General features: G+C 37.4%; 1 protein-coding gene across 1 annotated transcript; it reads left to right on the forward strand.

Moving 5' to 3' along the window:
- Positions 1 to 10,865: 10,865 nt before the first annotated feature.
- LOC133843474 (protein commissureless 2) lies at positions 10,866 to 13,456 on the forward strand. The gene is made up of 2 exons (XM_062277046.1): positions 10,866 to 11,572; positions 12,664 to 13,456. The coding sequence occupies exons 1-2, from the start codon at positions 11,143 to 11,145 to the stop codon at positions 13,200 to 13,202; spliced, it is 969 nt and encodes a 322-aa protein (XP_062133030.1). The 5' UTR covers positions 10,866 to 11,142; the 3' UTR covers positions 13,203 to 13,456.
- Positions 13,457 to 18,434: the final 4,978 nt, after the last annotated feature.

Below are 18,434 nucleotides of genomic sequence, written 5' to 3' on the forward strand. Positions count from 1 at the left end.
TCATTCAGATGATGTGCGTTTTCGTTATCGGTCTCTGGTATTTACAATCCAACACTTATCATCAGGCTAATTTCGTGCTATTATGACATTTTATGAGTGAATCATTGAGATAGATATACTTATCTAAGTCTCAAGCTCTTAGGGTTTCCCCAGCAACAAATTTTCCGTTGACAATTCGATAACTATTTTGGAAAATTTGTAGTTCACTGCTTAAGACAAAACACCAACCACTTCCTCTACAAAACACACACACACTCGATTCTGGCGTAATCCATACCAAAATGCACTTAAGCAGCACACTTACGCCCACATGCATCTTAAAGATACAAATAAAACTACAAGTACATTGTAAGTGAGTGCAAAACACACAAAAAAAAAGAGAAAGGAAACTGAAAAACAGATGAGAACCTCTTGTAATTTGAGCAATTTGTTTTCATAAATTTCGCTGATTCTTCCCTCCAGCCTTATACAATATGAAGCTAGCGGCCAGCAAATAGTATCTTGTATCTCGTATCTTCTGCTGTGTATTTTCATAGGAATTACGTTAAGAAATTTGTTAAGCATCTCTCAAGTTAAGCATGTGTGGATGTGAATGTGAATGGGAATGGAATTGAGAATGCGGTTCTGGCACATCCTCTAAAAACAATCCCAGATCCTTAACAAAACACTCAACCTGGAAAAAAGGAATGTTGAATGCACTCGCAACTTTCTCGTGCGGTTGAGGCGTCAACATTTTAAGTGCTCTTCCTCTCCCCCATACTCTTCTTTATCCTCATCGTCGCTCTAGTCTCCTTTGCTCGTGTCCAACTGGTAGTTTCTTTATAATGGTTTTAATAACAATTTGCCGCAAATGTGACCAGGTTTTTCTTATATGCTCGTGCAAATATAATTTCTTTAATTGGATTTTGTCGTCATAGCAGCCAGAAGCTCGTTGCTGGAGCTAGAGCTGGAGTTGGAGCTGGGTAAAGCGCGAGTATTAAAAGCACCGCAAAAACATTTGCCACTTGGCGGCGGCGTTGGTGTGAAATTAAGAAGCAGTCAACAACAAAAGCAAGCCAGACACTGCCAGAGAGACAGACAAACTGGCAGATAGAGAGACAGACTGCCAGACTGCCAGACGACAACATGCAGCTGGCAAAACCCGTTAAAATAGCGGCCTAAAACCAAATGACTTTGCGGTTAGTTCGGTCGCGTCAACTTTGAAAATGTCCTACATATGTAAATAGTAATAATCTTTATTGTATTAACAATAAATAATATCTTTTTTAGTAAAAATCAATTTATAAACTTGCATAAACATGTAACAAATTCTTAATATATAATAGTTTATTAAAAGTTAAGATTTAAAAAATCTGGAATATTAAGTTAATTTTATTTTCTAAAATCTTCGGATATTATAAATATAGTATAATGATTAGTGATATTTTTAGTATATTGAATAGACGACTTTTTTAAAGTCAAGAATATTAGAAGGATTAACAAAACATTCTCAACGATTAAAATCACTTGAATATTCTTCTACTTTATACGACTTAATATTCTGTTCTCTGTAGTCTGAAACGAAATAGTAATAAAAAGTATCTTAAGCACTTTAAATTATTTTATATATTTATTTATAGTAATTAGGTAATGCAATTTCTCCGTGTACTTTTATTGCACTTGCGAATTCTTTACTACTTCAATAGGTAATGCAATTTCTCCGTGTACTTTTATTGCACTTGCGAATTCTTTACTACTTCAATAGAAGCGCCTTTTGATCTCTAGTTTATTTAATGCTCAATTGGAGCTTAGCTAAGCTGCGCCACGGGGCAATAGTTAAAGTCCAGAGTAGGGCATGCGTATACGTAATATGTTGAACTAATGCTAGTGACAGGCGACAGCTCGCGACACGCTGTCTAACAATTTTAATTTTCAATTTTAACTGCAACAACGGCAGCAACAAAAGTAACAACAACAACCACGATGACGACGGCGACGTCACACGGTTCGCCTCATAGTCAGTTCCAGTTTACAGAGACGGAGACACGAGACGAAAGACGAAAGACGAGAGACGCGATTCGTTGGGAGTCGGTGACAGAGTCGCAGTCAGAGAGTCAGAGTCGGAGCCAGAACCGCGTCCAGTTTTATCCGTCGCGTTAAACTGGGTCACTGGTGTCAATCGTTGACTTGGCTCGTTGTTGTTGGTGCTGCTCATGTTGCTGTTACTGCTGCTGCTGATGATGTTGCTGTTGTTGTTGTCAACTTAATTATGTCGCAATTGCTTTGAAGTCGACTTTTGCAAATGTAAACCAGCAGCAGGTGGCATTGCTCCATGGTCCACAACAGTCATTTGAAATTGCGCTTTATTCAATTTTTATGCGCTATTCAGCCCCCGCATTCCCTCGCACACAGTTACCTCCTCTCTCTTTCTAACAATCGCTCTCTCTTTCTTTCTGACTGTGTTGCCCTTTTTTTAGTGGCTGCAGCGTCGTTGTCACCAGTTTAATTGGATTTGCCTCGCTGCCGCATGGCTTTGTGTTTGGCATTAGCTTTGCCACAGTTCCCTCTCCTTCTCCCTCTCTCTGTCTCCTTTGCACGTACTTACCCCAATTCTCAAAGACTTTGTAGCCAACGCCATCATCATCGTCGTCATCATCATGGTCCTCTTCGTTGCTGTAGCTAAAAAGCTGCAGCGCATTACAAATTGGTTTAGTTATTGGCTTAATTGAATTGTTGCAGATTGGACTTTAAATACACGACCATCTCTCTGCCCCTTCCCCCGCCACTGCCTCTTCCACAGCTGTTGCTTATGCTCCAAGGGACAGCATAATAATTGTTGCTGTGCCTTCGGGCAATCTTTTCTCTCATATACTAATTTTGATAAGGTAGCGTCAAGAGCTTGGCATGCAATTAATTGTCGCTTGCAATGGACAGCTGAATGAAGAGAGGCGCGAAGTGGGCGTGACTTTGAGTCGTGTAAGACATGTAATTAGAGCAGCTACGAGCTATGAGTACAGTTAACCTCATTAGAAATGCAAATTACGAAGAGGCCACTTCAAATGTGACGAAAGACTTTTTAAGAAAATTCTGCACAATGAATGGCGTGAAAAAAAGATTTTTCTTGACGTGGTAACATAATTATTGACAACATTAAAACCATTTTAGAAAGGCATCAAGTGATTTAATCCACCGTTAAACAAAGATATATTTAATTTTAATTAAAAAATGTAATTGCTTTTTTGTAAAAATGATTTGCAAAACAATTAAATATTTTAGTATTTACATATTTAATTTTATTATTTTGTTTGCTATATACATATATAAATTTTGTTTTTTTTTTATAGTTTATGAAAATGTATTTGTGTTGCAAGATTTCTTTACTTACAGATTTCTTGTCGTCTAGACAATGTTGAATTCCTTTTTTATTATGATTGTCAACTCTTACATCAATTATAAAGAACCTAATTATAAGTAAAATCCCTTCGTTAATATACCCTTATTTTTACCTGAAAAAATCAATAATTAAATACAGATTGAAAAAGAAGGTGTTAAATTTAAAAAATAATTCTCATTATTTCAAAATAAATCGATTTCGCATGCCTATATCAATTGGAAAATCACATTTTTGTCCCACTTTTTACCAATACTCGTACGAATGCATTCAATTTCCAATATCTCTTGACCATATCGCTTGGAGGGCGAAACAAAGCGCCCCTGTGACAATTTCCCAGAATTGCTAAACCGAAAAGTCAAAAGCAAATGCATTGTAATGCTACTGTCGCCAGACTGATGGATCCAATGCAAACGCCTCCTGCTCCCATAAAAAATAACAACAACAAAATTGAAAAATGTACAACAAAAAGAAACAACATAAAAACCGATTTCATTGTTTGCATGCAACGTTGACGAGGCAGAAAGAAATGTCAACAAAAAAAAAAAAGAAAGAGGAGAGGGACTCGAATTGGAACTGATTGACACCAAGAGACGCAACGAGGCATGCAACGTATGCGAGGGCAAGTGGGGGGAATTGGACAAGGTAACACTCGAAAACTAATGCGCTTATCAGTGAAAATTGATCGGCTCTGCGGGTCTCCAACTCCAACTCCAACTTCGATTCCAACTCCAACTCCATCTTAACTGCAGTCGCACAATGAATGCAGGTGATTGTTGGCGTTGTATGTGGAAATAATTAACATGTACTTTCAATTTCGTGACTTCAGCGGAATGAAAGAAAAGCAGTCCGTGGAAAAGTGAAACGAAATGCAGTCACAATACCTTGAGTACAGCAATCTCCTCCACCTCCTCCCTCTTGCAGCCTATCTATCAATCAATAACATTTGTAATGTCAATAATAACAAGCCGCGACAAGGCGTCGGGCAGTTCTTGAAATTGAAAGTTTATGGCTAATGAATTCCGTGTATTTCGTGTACGACTGTTTGATGAATGTGATGAATTGCCCCAGCTGAAAGCCTGCCAAGCACCTTGCATATCATTTTACAATAGGGGGACTGGCGATAACAAGCAACTGATAAGGCGAATCCACTCGACTCGACTCGCCTCGATTCGAAGTCGATTTCCCCATTGAAATCAATCATAGTATATCAATTGTCCAGTCACAACATTTCCTTGGTTTATTTCTCTTTCTGTGACTCCAATTGGGAACAGTTGCGCTGGGCGCCAGGTGCGAAATTAAGGTTAATTGCGTATGTGAAAAGCCCGGACTTGGAATTACTTTGTTGCAACCGACGATCTATAGTCTAATGTTCCACACGAGTTTCTAATTTTTTTTTTAGCAATCTTATTTTTTTTTTGAAAACTTTTTTGTCGCTCGTTTTTTTAATTAGTAAATCAAAGTAATCTCGTGGATTAAGGGTATAAATTGTCAGAAAAATATTATTATTATTAGTATACAAAGTATGTGCTTTAAGCAGAGGTGGTTAATTTAAAGGAAGTGGCTGATGGATACTCCTTAAAATATTGACTCTCAATATGGGAATATGAAATAATTTATTAGTACTTATCTAATGGCTTTGTATTGTTATTCAGTTCGAGTTAATTATTTATCAATTTCAATTTACAATTCAGATTCAACTGACTTACATTTGCATTACTACTGAGTATACAAACTTACATTCATTCGACATAAGCTTAATCTAATAATCAGATAATTAATAACATATAATCGCAAAATGTGTAAAATAAGTTTTACTATCGTCGAGATTGATATGAAAGCTCTGCTAACATCTGTAATATATTGCCTACTCATTAGCATACCTATAAATCCGGTTTTAAGTTTAAAAATAATCGTAGATTCGATTGTAACAAAGTTCTATGGAGCGTTGACATTTCGTAAGATTTCTAATGATAACTTAAAGGGAAACTGTAATATAGTAAAGTCATTGAAAATGTTCAACACGATTTTGCATAAGATCGTCAGTGTTAAGTGATGCTGCTTTCATTTCTAGCGACAGCTGAACATTTAATTAATCTTTGATCTGCACTTTAACATGTAGTAATTAACAAGCAATCGAGTTTTAATTGAATTTGCATCGGCGCTAGATGCAACACTAAATGAAATCTAAGAAAACGCACTCAGATTGCAAGCTATATGCTTTACTATGATTTTCCATTCAAGGGTTATTCAAATTGATTTACGTTGATGGCATTTTCACGTCAACCGCAAAATAATTAACCAAAAACAAGAAAATCGATTTAGTAGAAGAAGTTGTGAGCTGCACCTAAAGAAAATACACACAACCATATAAAGACGGTTGATTGACTAGAATGTCGAAAATATTTATGCTTGAGTGCTAATAATGTTCAATCAATTGTTGTATTGAAGCATAGAAAATCTATGAAGCGATAAACCAACAAAATGTAGAGAACTTTGACAGAAGACAGCGACAGCAACAACGTCGACAGCGACAGCGACGACGACAACGATAGACGACAATAAAATGAAATAACATCATAAGTACTATATAGATATAGATACGTAGCGCTGTCTCGGCCCTAGCAGCAATAACAATTCCCAATCCCAATCGCAGCTACGTTGCAACCTGGCCAAGCGCAACGAACTTGAAGCTAACGCGCCCAAGATTATCTGAGACGGGGCAAAACCATAAACAAATAAGGAAAGAATTCAATCCCAACGACAGCTACGTATGTAGGTGTGCAAGTGTGTGTGTGTGCGAGTGTGCACGAGTGTGTGTGTGATATTACTGCTGCGGTTCATTGACATTGAATGGGTTGAAGCGTTGAGTTGAGTTCTTTTGGGTGGCTTTGCAGTGGGGGAATTTGCAGCTCGAGTTGCTTTCTGTGACTGTTTCACTAGCTTCATGTTTTTTTTTTTGTCTAACTGCGTTTTTAATTGTGCATGCAATGAAAGCGGCACTCAAAGTGCACTTGTTAGTCAGATGGATGTGCAGACACAGTGGGGCATGCAACATGCATAATAGCAGGGACTTGCAACAGGACAAGGCTACTTTCCTAGTTGCTGGCGCTGCTTCTGCAACATGCTCATGCGTAATTTCTACGAATTCAAGTCGAGTTGAGATTACAAAAGGCACAGACAATGCCGTGGCATGCGGCACGTTGGATGGAGGCATGCCACTACGCGGAACCTTGAGGGTTGCATGACCTATATCACAGATTAAAGGCAAAGGCTCGACTTGCAAGACGAGGCAAAGCGTCGCTCTAACGTTGACAACTTTCCCAGGGCAGCTCACGGCACGTCTCGGTCCATATGACAAATGTTTCACTTCAGTGCGTTCCGGACTCCAGCAATTACCTGCCTATGCAGCATATATTGTTGTTATTGTTGTTGCCTCCCGGCGTCACAGCTCAGCACAGTTGTTGGTCTGTTGCGTCTTGCTGCGCTCGACTCGAAGTTGAAGTCGAAGTCACAGGCAAAGTCATAGGCAAAGTCAGAGGAGAAGTTAAGTCTGGGGTCGAGAAACAAGTGCTTCCAGTTGCCTGGCAGGACGTCTTTAAACTAATCGGGTCTTTTACTTTATGGCGCACAGTCCACCACAGGAGTTGATATCAGGCTGTGACTGCAGTTCCCACTCTTCTATATCTTCTATATACTGTAGAATTTCCTATTTCTTTTCTTGGCCTGATGCTGCAGCTGATTGCTCAATTAGAGTGTGAGAAATGCATTGAGTGTTTGTAATTATGCGGAAAATAGTTACAGATTTTCACATGAACCCTACAATTGAAAAAAAAAACAAGGAAGTGAAACTGCCTGTCAAAAGAGGATCAATGCAATAAATCCCAGAAACATCATTATTAACATGCTTAGAAGGCATGTCATAGAAAAATCAATTGCATTGATCTATAAATAAAACATTGCTTCATAAAGTTAGGGAAGATATATAAAATCCATCATCGGAAGATCTATCAACCCTTTTGTAGTATTTCTTAAATCAATATTCCTTAAATTATAGCCTTCAACAGTTAATTCTTTTTTATGGTCTTAATAACTAGAATACTAAGAAGATTGCATTTAATTATACGAAATATATTTTAAGTTCGATTTATTGTTAAATTTGCTTAAAGTTGTCTCTGAATTAAACACAAGCCCAATCGAGGTCAGTTCGACTTAGAGAAGCTTGACTGTAAATTGTTCAAGATCAAATTTAAGCCGATTTATAGATGTCAGAAGAGCTTGACAACAAATAGAGAGAAAAACAACGACAAAGAGAGAGAAGTATCTAAAAAATTAATAAACTATGTTAAATTGTATTTGGGGCTGGTTCGGTGTGTGTTTGTTTGGCTGGGTTGCATTATGCAAAGCAGAGCATCAAATCGGGCCCCATGGACAGTGAAAAATTAAGCGGCTTTATCAGTGCCATCACCCGCATGCAATCCGTAGCGGATTGAGTCTCCGACTGACCGTGGACTCATTTATTTTTGTGGGGCCTCAGCGCACAGTAGTCGGCATTGAGTGGCATACAGACAAAGCCAGAATGCAGAATGCCTAAATGGCTCATTAGGGTCTTAAATTAAAGCTACTTGGGCCGCTTTTAAAAGACACACAAACAAACACACGTACACATATATAGAGAACTCGGTCAACTAGGCCCCAAAGGGTCAGCGCAGTCCAAAGAAAGCCAGCAAAGTGAACTCACAAAACAGAAGACATTCTAACAAAGACTCTGCTGCTCTGGTAGCTACTGTTAAACTCGTATGTGGGTCTAAGTCGGGGATTTGCCATCGGGGTCGGTCACTGAGAACGTTTCTTTACCTCACCTAATTAGAGGGGCATTGTCTTAAGCGACTGACAGTTGGGCAGAAGTTATTGCAAAAAGGTTTTCAAGATCCGGTCCCAGCCCATATGGCTAGCCACAATAGCCACAAATTCCAGTCTTAAATGAGCTGGAAACGACGCGTCGCAAGAGAAAATTAAAGAAGCAAAGCAAGGCAAAAAAAAAAAACGTCATCAACTGTGACACAAAGTACAACCCAGAAATCTTTGCTAATCTGACCCTCGTAATAGACAATCGACGGTCTAAGTTCTTCCCTCTGGGTTGCTGGGCTGCTAAAAGAGTCTCTCAGCAAGATCAACGTCATCTTTGCTTGCTGTTCTGCTGATTCATTTCGTTGCCTGGATAGATTAGACAATCATGATAAGAATGTTCTTTTGTGCACTCGATGAGCTCATCAAGATCATCATCAACAGCGTCCAGACAATTCCCGGACTTGGCCAACCCTTTTGTAAATTGCACTCAAATTTATCATAGACGAAACCTCGTTGAAAAGCAATTTCATTTTTTCCAGCATGTATGAGAAACTGATCGTATCCCGCTTTGTTTTGAGTTTTGAAGTGTGTGCATTCGCCATAAGATTCCTTATCGACTCGCTAATGAAAAATGGCAAACAGACAGTCTACTAATAACCAATGATCAACTGATATACGAGCGTTCATATCTCTTAAATTCTTCTAAACTTAACTTTTATCTTTGCAAAGAATATTCTTGTTTCTTAATGAATGATCTGTAACTGATGGGAATACATTTACATAACTTGGCTAACGAACTTAATCTCGTATAATCAGATTCTGGAATAAATTTATTATCTATTTTTAACTTTGTTAAATTTACAACTTACAACTCGTAATATTCTATTCTTAATCTAAATGCTAAATATCATTCATAAGATCGTATAGAGAATTCTTTCAGCATACATTCACTATTATTCCGCGTATAGATCGCCTGTCATTTTAGACCATCCCTCTTTAATTTTCTCCCATGCATCGATTATGGATATGGAAATCCATCAATTTAAGAAATGCGCAACTCTTGCATTCTGCTGTCTCCTGTCTCCTACCTGAGATGCTATCGCTAAACTCTCATCTCTCAGCCAGGTGAATACACAGACGATGTGCGCCCACCAATTGCTCGCGAGTATCGAAATAAGATATCTGCACGTAGCTGTAATTTAAAACCCCACCAAAAAAAGAAAGAAAAAATTAACAAAAAAAAAACGAAAGAAAAAAACGATAAATGGTCTCAGGCCCCGTCAAAGAATCCAACACACACACTCGCACACGCATTCGTATTATCCTACAGCAATAATTTCTTTTCCCAAACAATACAAATGTAGAAATATGTCATTTGCCAGGCACAAACGAAATCGAAGAAACGAAGCAGAGTGCAGAACAGAAATGAAGATCGATGCTCCATAACAGTACGAAGAAGTTGAGCTGGGACGGGAACTAAAACTGGGACTGCGCAGAGGCAGTCGAGCAACATGTGCGCCGCTTTGTAACGCCAATTATGTGCCCATAATTCGAAGGCATTGTCTGAGCAGGCACAAAAGACTAAGCGAGCCGAGCATTACACGCAGCAGCAGCAGAAGATTAGTTCCCAAAGAGGAGAGAGAGAGGGAGCAAGCGATGCGTAGCCAAGCGGTAAATGAACAGCTCACGGAGCGCATTTGAGCGCATCTTCAGCCCAGGTAGCAAAACTCACTCTCACTCACTGTTGCGATCAGTGTTGCCAATTCTTCTGTTCATAAAATAGCGAAAGTAACATATGAAAAACGCTAGAAACCGCCAGAAAATAAGGATGATAGCCAAAATATAAAGCTACGTTAGTAAAACAATATTTTTATTAAGTATTTTTGAGTAGTTAATTTCATCAATCATGCCCTATTCTGGTGCACTTTGTTCTGCGAAAATTGTTCCCTCACAACAATCCCAAATGGTCAATGGGGCTGACCAATGAATGCGTCGTTTTTTTAGAGACAGTCGGAACAAACGTTATTTTGTTCGACTGTGAAAACGCAGATGACGAAGACTTATAGTTGTTTGTCTTGGCATGTGCTTGCAAATCACAAAGTTTCGCATTAATGGTACATTTGCAATATTTTCATTTTAGATCATCGGCTGCATCTAGAGCTAACCAATTCTTAAAGAAGGAGTTATAAGTCTTGGGCATTTTAACTGCCCCACACGATCGTTTTGGAAATTGTGAAATACACAGATGGTCATGTATATCTAGTATAAAACTAGTAAAAACTATAAATCGATAAAAATGCAAAGATCTTTTGGCATATCGATGTTTTTTTACCATTGCAATGCAAAAATACTGCAAGGTTTTAAAGTGTGGCATAGTAAAACATAAAAATACACAAAAGTACCAGATATTTTTAAAAAACTAAAGTTCCATCAGGTTTGTTTTGAAAATAGCTAAATTTCCCGCTAGCCGCTAGTTTTCAATTTATCCCGCATTTTGCTTTTGAAAACCGTCAGATCTAGCGGGGAAATAGCTAAATTGGCAACGCTGGTTGCGATCACCAGCGTTCTCTCGCTCTCATTCGCTCTCTCTCTTGAGTGAAGTTCGAGCCGAGCTGCCTTCGGCTGCCTTTGCGGCGCTGATCGTTAATCAGTTTGTTTGCAGACGTCGACTACGTCGGTCGTGAGCTCAGCGCCGAGAGCGAGAATTACAAGATAAAAGCAACAGCGAATCTGAAGTTAAGAAGCAGATGAAGATAAAGTTGGCGATAGAGTGAAAGTGTGCCGCAGTTAACAAACCGAGTAGCCACAACAACAACAACAACATACAAGACCATAAAAAAAAAGAGATACTCTCCGTGTAATTGAGATACTTTAGTTGAATAGTAGTTATCTATTTTACGCACACCCAATATAAGGGCAATATGGAGAACCTGCCGCACACATTAAACTACGAGCAGTCGCGCGATTTGCCGCTTCAGCAATTTATCGGTGTCGCCCGGCAGATATTCGAGGCCAGCAAGAACAAGAATCAAAACAGTGATAATACGGATAGTGATATTCTGCAAAAGATTGGAGCAACAATCTTCAATTCAATTCAACTGAAGCATCCCACACTCAACGATCAACCACTCGGGCACAATTCCAGTGAAGCAGCGAACATGGATTTCGACTTCCAAAATCGTGTGGTCCTCGATAGCAGCAGTGTGAATAAACTGCAGGAACAGATCGAGTACGACAAGTTCATGAACGAGGTGTGGATCGGCATTGTGTTCACGCTAATCTTAATCTCGATGGTATTCTGCATATGCTCGTGCTTCCTGTACCATCAATTTCGTACCTGGAAACGCAATTGTAAGTATATATTCAACTGTTCGTATAGAATTCCAAAGATCTGACGAATTGCCTTTCAACATAATCTCGCATTGATATAGTCAATATTATTGATTAGACGTTATCGCAACCATGAGTTATTTTAGTTGGCCATTTGATTAGTTCTACCAACATTTCGATCGTGGTCTACGTGATATTCGCAACATTGTCGCCATAAACTAGACTAATGAATCAAGAACATTCTCCATAAAGTTGGCTAATGAATGGATCCATTCATGGATGACAATTATCACAAGGGTGATAATTATATAGGTTACATGAGATTCCTTCACTATTCTTCAATATCTATGCAAATCATAGAGACTGAACTAAGTTAAATGGGGTTAAATGCAACGATTAACTTCGGGTTAAATAATAATGTCAACATTGAGTAATATCAATACGTAAATTGACTTCAACTCAGGTGTTTTGTTGCGAATTTGTTTTGCTAAATGCTGTCGAATTTTCACCGCTCTTCATAGAACTTTCTCAAGGTATTTCGGTGTCAGCGAAAATGATATCACAACAATAGCCATCAAAATATAAAAAAAAATAAATAAAAGTAGCCCAAGTGCATTAAACCAGCGTCAAGGCAACGACAGCAACAACAACAAAATGTGAGCCATAAACAACAAAATGTTTTAACAATGAATGTGCAGCGCATACATGTATATTAAATAAATAAATAAAATATGTAGATGCAGATCAGCCGCACCTAAATAAATAAATTCAAAGTTGAGCAACTATTACAAAATAAATTCAATAATAAAATGTTGCGTGCAGTTAAACGGAGAATAAAACTGATTAGCTGCATATACTTAAATACATTTTAAAATGTATAATTAGATTTGCATATTTATTTAATTGAGGGACTACCTCAATACGCTTTTGTCATATTAGTACTATTCATTCATTAAAATGCTTGAACAGCTGTGGAAGTGTTTATCTTTGTGATATCTTTTCACATAGTTGTAACTCAAATTAGGTCAAATTACAGGGCGATTACTTTTAGCACAACCCACATAAATGCAGCTTAGCTAATCAACAACTTCTCTCTCTTTCTCTCTTTTAAGATCACAACAATGCAAATGGCTCGACGCAGTGCACAATTGTTGATATCGAGGCATTGAAACTGCGACCCGATGTGGAGGATCCGGTACCGGAATACACATTGGTATCGGGTCTGCCCAGCTATGAGGCCGCCTTGGAGCTGTTGCATAAAACGCCGCAATCGTCGTGTTTGATTGTCTATCCAAGCGTGTTTAATGTATTCAATAAGCATGAAAGAGCGAACACGGCAGCAGCAGCAACAGCAGCAACAACACCCACGGCAACCACGGCAACAATAGATGCCGTTGCTGGGGAAGCGTCGTCGGCAACGGCGGCAACTCTGTCACAGACAGCCGCATTGTGCGAGGCAACAACACCGCTGCTTTCAACAGCAACAACAGCGGCAACAGCGATTGGCGGAACAACAACAACAACAGCAACTAACACACCCACATGCGAAAGCATTAAGCCCAATTTTGTGCCCAGTTATGCCGAAGTATTTGGCTTTAAGACGATCGATGAGAAGAAAAAGTCAACGAAAAGCCAAGACGACAAATGCTAAAGCTAGTTGTTCTGCATACATTTCAGGAATATCTGTTAACCAAATGTGTTCTGTGATAATAATTGTTGCTGTTCCCAATATCATATACAATACTTAAGTCTAAACTAAGAGCTGTGATTATTGATTATCGAAAAGACAACTCGCAAGAATGCTTAAATAATATTTGATGGTAAAAGCTTGTACCTAGTTCCTAAGTAGATCATAATAAATTATACACTACAAAAATATACAAATTATTCCAAAAAAAAAACCCTTTCTTTTCATTTACTTTCACTGCCATCGAACTCTTGTTATCATTGAGATGACTTTCAACTTGAATAAACGATTTGATTGACAGCACACAGCAGCTGATGCCTCAATCGCAATCAAAACTCAGTCACAGTTGCAATCGCAGTTGGTCCTTATCAGACATTCTGTTAGCAACCCCGTCAAGGGATTTCCCAGCTCAATTCTTTGTTGTGCTTTGTGCCAGCAAACTTCCGAGACGAGATTGAGACAGTTGCAACAGATTGAGAGACAGATAGATAGCTAGCTAGAGATGCAGACAGTCTGAATTTGACATTGAACAAAGGACGTGCCACGTGACTACTACGACGAATAGTATGAATACTAACACTGCACTCGCTTCAGTCATTTGTTTTGATAAGCTCGCTGTCAGACTATGCAAATCCGTTCACCGAGCTCTCAATTGAATCCAACGTGAACATAAATAATGATACACACTAGCTGCTAAAAATATTTATTGCAGTTTACACTCAGGTGCCGGTTAAAAAAACCGCATAAATAGAAATTAATTGAATCTGTAATTAGTCGCGCTTCAAATGATTGATAGACATTACAAAGAAATAAATCAAACACAATAGTGTTTTGAATAGCTAAGGTAATAATTTTACCTGTTGATTGCGAGCCCAATAAAAAAATTACAATAACCAAGTGGCGACAATGACAAAGTTGTGTGAACAGTAGCTAAAGCTGTTGCTAACATTTAAAATGGAATTAAGGGTAATAATATTCATTTAACTGCAATTCCGATTAAAGTGATAGTCTAGAAATAAACCGAGTTATTAAAGGAGATTAGCGTTCTGAAGAGATTTGTCATAATTAATTCTAAAATTATAAAAATTGCATTCTCTCAGTAGCAGATCTTATCGGCTTTGCTGCTCATTTGTAAACATCGTGCTGCAATTTTATTTGTAAAATAATATTCATTTCGATTATCAGTTAGTGATTTTTGCAGTCGAAATAAATGGCAGCGTTATTGTTTATGGCAACAGCAATTGGCAAACAAAATCGTAAAGCATTATTTAAAAGACCTCGCAGTGTATAAATGAATAGTTATTGCCGGCCGGGTGATAAAACACCGCAATCGTAAAGTGGCAAATAAAAATAATTCACTTTTGCAACTTGACTTTCAACTGAGGCGTGGTTCTGCACTCATTTGCAGCACTCACTATTCACTACTCAGTCAGTCAGGGCTATTCACTTGAACTGCATGCAAAGAGAGGCGATAGGTGTTATTAGCATATTACTGACATTCATTTTTGTTGGCGACACTTTCGAGACGTGCCAAACAATATATTTTAATTGTAATTTCTGTAATTTATGACAACTCTCAAGTTTATGATCAGTCTCACGAGTTGAGTCAGCTTTCTCAGTTTCTCAGTTCTTTCCTTCTCAACGATCGATTAGCGAAGCTTTTGTTTTTTTGCGGCCAACCAGAAAAAATAAGGAAAAAGTTGTTAAATTTTTGTTGTGGCGCAGCAATGTGTGCAAATTATTTCATTAGCCAAAATCGAATTCCGAATTTCGAAAACAAAACAAAACAACGCAAAAAGTAAATTTCGAATATGTTGCGCATGCGCGTGGCTATCAAAGCGTGGCAAGTGCTTATAATAAATCAAAGCACGTTCGGACATGCCTCCAAAAAATATCTGGTTGTTCTCTGACAATGTTAACTTATGAGAGTTCTGTTAACAACAGTATTGGCAAATTTTAGTCCCCTACATCCCTAGACATTGACATATTTCATCATCTCTGATAATGTTAACTGAGCTCAGAGCTTACTTCTTTGGACATTCTCATATTTCATCATCTCTGTTAACGTAAGTTCCCATAACAGAGTTCTGTTATCAACAGCATTGGCAAATGTTATTCCTCAATTCCTCAGCTATTCTCATATTTCGTATTGGTTCTACAACTTTAGTATGTTAATGAAGAATAAATAAACTGTTCTCTCTAATTGTGAATCGTCACAAGACGAGTAAATATCGGAGATGTGAAGTGCGTACTTGAGGTTGCTTGCTAATGAGTTTTTGTTTATGCAAACTAATTGCCAAGCTAATGGATTGAATTGAAATGGCTTATACAATATAATAAATAAATAGATATATATGTAAGGGCACAACTATTAACACCTTAGTCACGCTTTTCGAACTAGAGAAACACACTATGCCATAATACCATATCATATCATGTCATCTTAAGAGTTCTCATTTGCATTTCGAACTGCAGCTCAAAAAAGTTTATTGCAAAATGCAAGAAAACATGTGTTTGCCGTTGAGCATATCAAAATATTATACAACATAAACAACATAATTAGCTTATAATTCAAATGAAATGCCCAAATTCAAATAGTCATGCAGATGCATAGAAAGCGCATCCAAAGGGCAAACAATTTATTAAAAAACCATCTCATAGATGCAGATGTGGTGAAAGTTTGCCCTCTGGAGAGTTGTTGTTGTTGTTATTGTTGTTGGATTGGGCCAGGCTAATGAAACGAACAATTTATTAATAAAGAAAAAACATGCACATTAGCCCACGGATTGTGCCTCGAAACGGAATTTAGTTAAATGAATTTTCAATTAAGCGCTAAATCCATGGGCCCAAAACTCTGGAATAACCACAGACGCCCCGCCGCCGATATATGAAAGTGAAAACCGGTCGAACAACGAAATCGAACAACGACTCCAACGACGCCGACGACGATGGCGATGACGACGACTCCAAATACAAATCCAAAAACTGAAACCGAATCCGAATCCGAAATCGACGTCATACGCAATATTTGACCCACTTTTCAGAAGGCATTGCAAAAAAGAAATAAATACAAAATAAAATACAACAGCAAAAATCGCAAGCCAGTTTTTCAAACGGTTCACATTAGTCTCCCCCAGAAGCAATGTACATAAATAAATATATTTACACGAGAACAAAACCATTTGTATCGAAAAAAATATATGGAGAGTGGAAAAAATACTCGTATAACTGTAAAAACTTTATATAAATATTTAACAAACGGAGCAAAAACCTCATAAATATTGTTAAGAGAGTCTATTAAACAAACGTTTATTTGGTAATTCGCTTTTGATTTTAAACAAACTAATTGAGATATGGTTATTCCAGTTTTGAAATATTTCAAGCAGCTTCAAAATGATTAAGCTAAACATATATTTCGCAACTTTTAATTAGAATCAAGTTTATTACCCAAAATATCAAGTTAATTACCGAAAATACAAACTCACCAAACTCCTAAGAAATTTCAAATAAACTAATGCAAATATTATACAGTTTTCAGATCAACAGCGAATGTGATATGTATACTCAAAATATATATGTACATATATAGAAATTTTTAAGCAACATAAAATTAAATCATAAATATTTAATGAGGAGATTATCTAAATTTTTTGTAATTAAGAATCCAGTATCTATCAAAGATAATAAAAACTGTTGAGCCTATCAGAATTTAAAGAATTTGAAATTTGTGTGAATTTTTGCCAATCAAAAAAGTCACAATGAATCAAAGTAAAGCTTGAAAAAATTTTTTTTTGGAATAACAGCAATATTAGCATACATTTTTATGATGTTTTCGCAGAAAGCTATGATTTATTGGCATAAAAATTTTAAAAAAATAGTAACATTTTAACATCAATTTCGCTATAAAAATTTTTATCAAAAGTAACACAAAATTGCGGAAAGAGTTGAAAAGAATTTACACATTTTTGTTTAAACAAAATCCAGCTGTATCCGCCTTGTGGCATGTCTTGTGTCATTTCACTAAGCTCTTTAAACAATTTTTATTTGGATTCGCATTAAAAGTCACACTGCCTTAAAATGTTTGCGCCTCGTGTCGAGAATTTTTTTTAAAGTCTTGCCGTAATTTAGCTTTGAAATATTTATCTCTTCCCATGCGACTTGGGCAAACATCATCACATTTTACATGGCTTCTATTTTACGACCCCGAAAGGTGAATGAAAGGTTTGGCAAAATACAACAACAACAACAAAAGAAAAAACCAAAGACACAAAAGTAAATATGGATGAAATAAAAGGCAAACGCTATAAAGATTTTGTCTATTCTGATTTGTTTGCCTTTGTAAAATGGCAAGACAAATGCGGTGCTCGAATAAATATTTGTGGCGCATATTTACAGTAGTAAAAGCTCGAGAACATTGCCAACGTTCATAACAGCGTAGAAAGACGGTAAACAAGAGTCAAAAGAACTAATAACATACTAGTTATTTAAATAATATACCACATCATAGTAAATGAGCTATGAAAGATATAAATATAAGTATGAATCTTATGTGCTTAGCAATCACTGAGTTGAACTTGGACTTGCAAATATACTCATAAATTCAGCGTGGGTCAAGTTTGACATGTGTATAAAATTGAAAAAAATACTAAAAATTGAATAGTAAAGCTTATAAATATTTGCTGTTTGTTTTAGTAAACAACAAACAGAGATAGAGACGCGAGAACGGGAACCAAAATCAAAATGCAAATAAAACTTAGATGATGCGGAGTTATGAGCGCGCTGCTAAATGTTCGTCCGACCTTAACTTGAATCCGCCTCGTAAAAAATAGAACCAAATGTAGACAGAAAGAGTGGTGAGGGAGAGAGATGGGGAGAGGTTTAACTGTTGCTATCTGGGCGCTTGCATCAGACGACATCAAAGCGCAGCAGACGGAATGTAAAAAGGGTTTCCCAGCATCCGCAGACGCAGTTACAGATACAGATAGAGAAACAGATACAGATACAGATACAGCTATAAATGCAGTAACAGCTAGAGATACACAGATTGAGATACATGCACATATAAAGTAGGTTGCTCGCAGGTTTGTTTGGTTGATAAGATTAACGTGTTGCACACAGCCAACTCCAACTCTCCTCCTCTCTGTTTTTCTTTCTTTCCCTCTCTCTGTTGCTCTCGCTTGGAGTTTAGTGTCTTCT

Source organism: Drosophila sulfurigaster, chromosome 3 (assembly GCF_023558435.1).
Source record: "Drosophila sulfurigaster albostrigata strain 15112-1811.04 chromosome 3, ASM2355843v2, whole genome shotgun sequence".
In the NCBI taxonomy this organism is placed as follows: Eukaryota; Metazoa; Arthropoda; class Insecta; order Diptera; family Drosophilidae; genus Drosophila; species Drosophila sulfurigaster.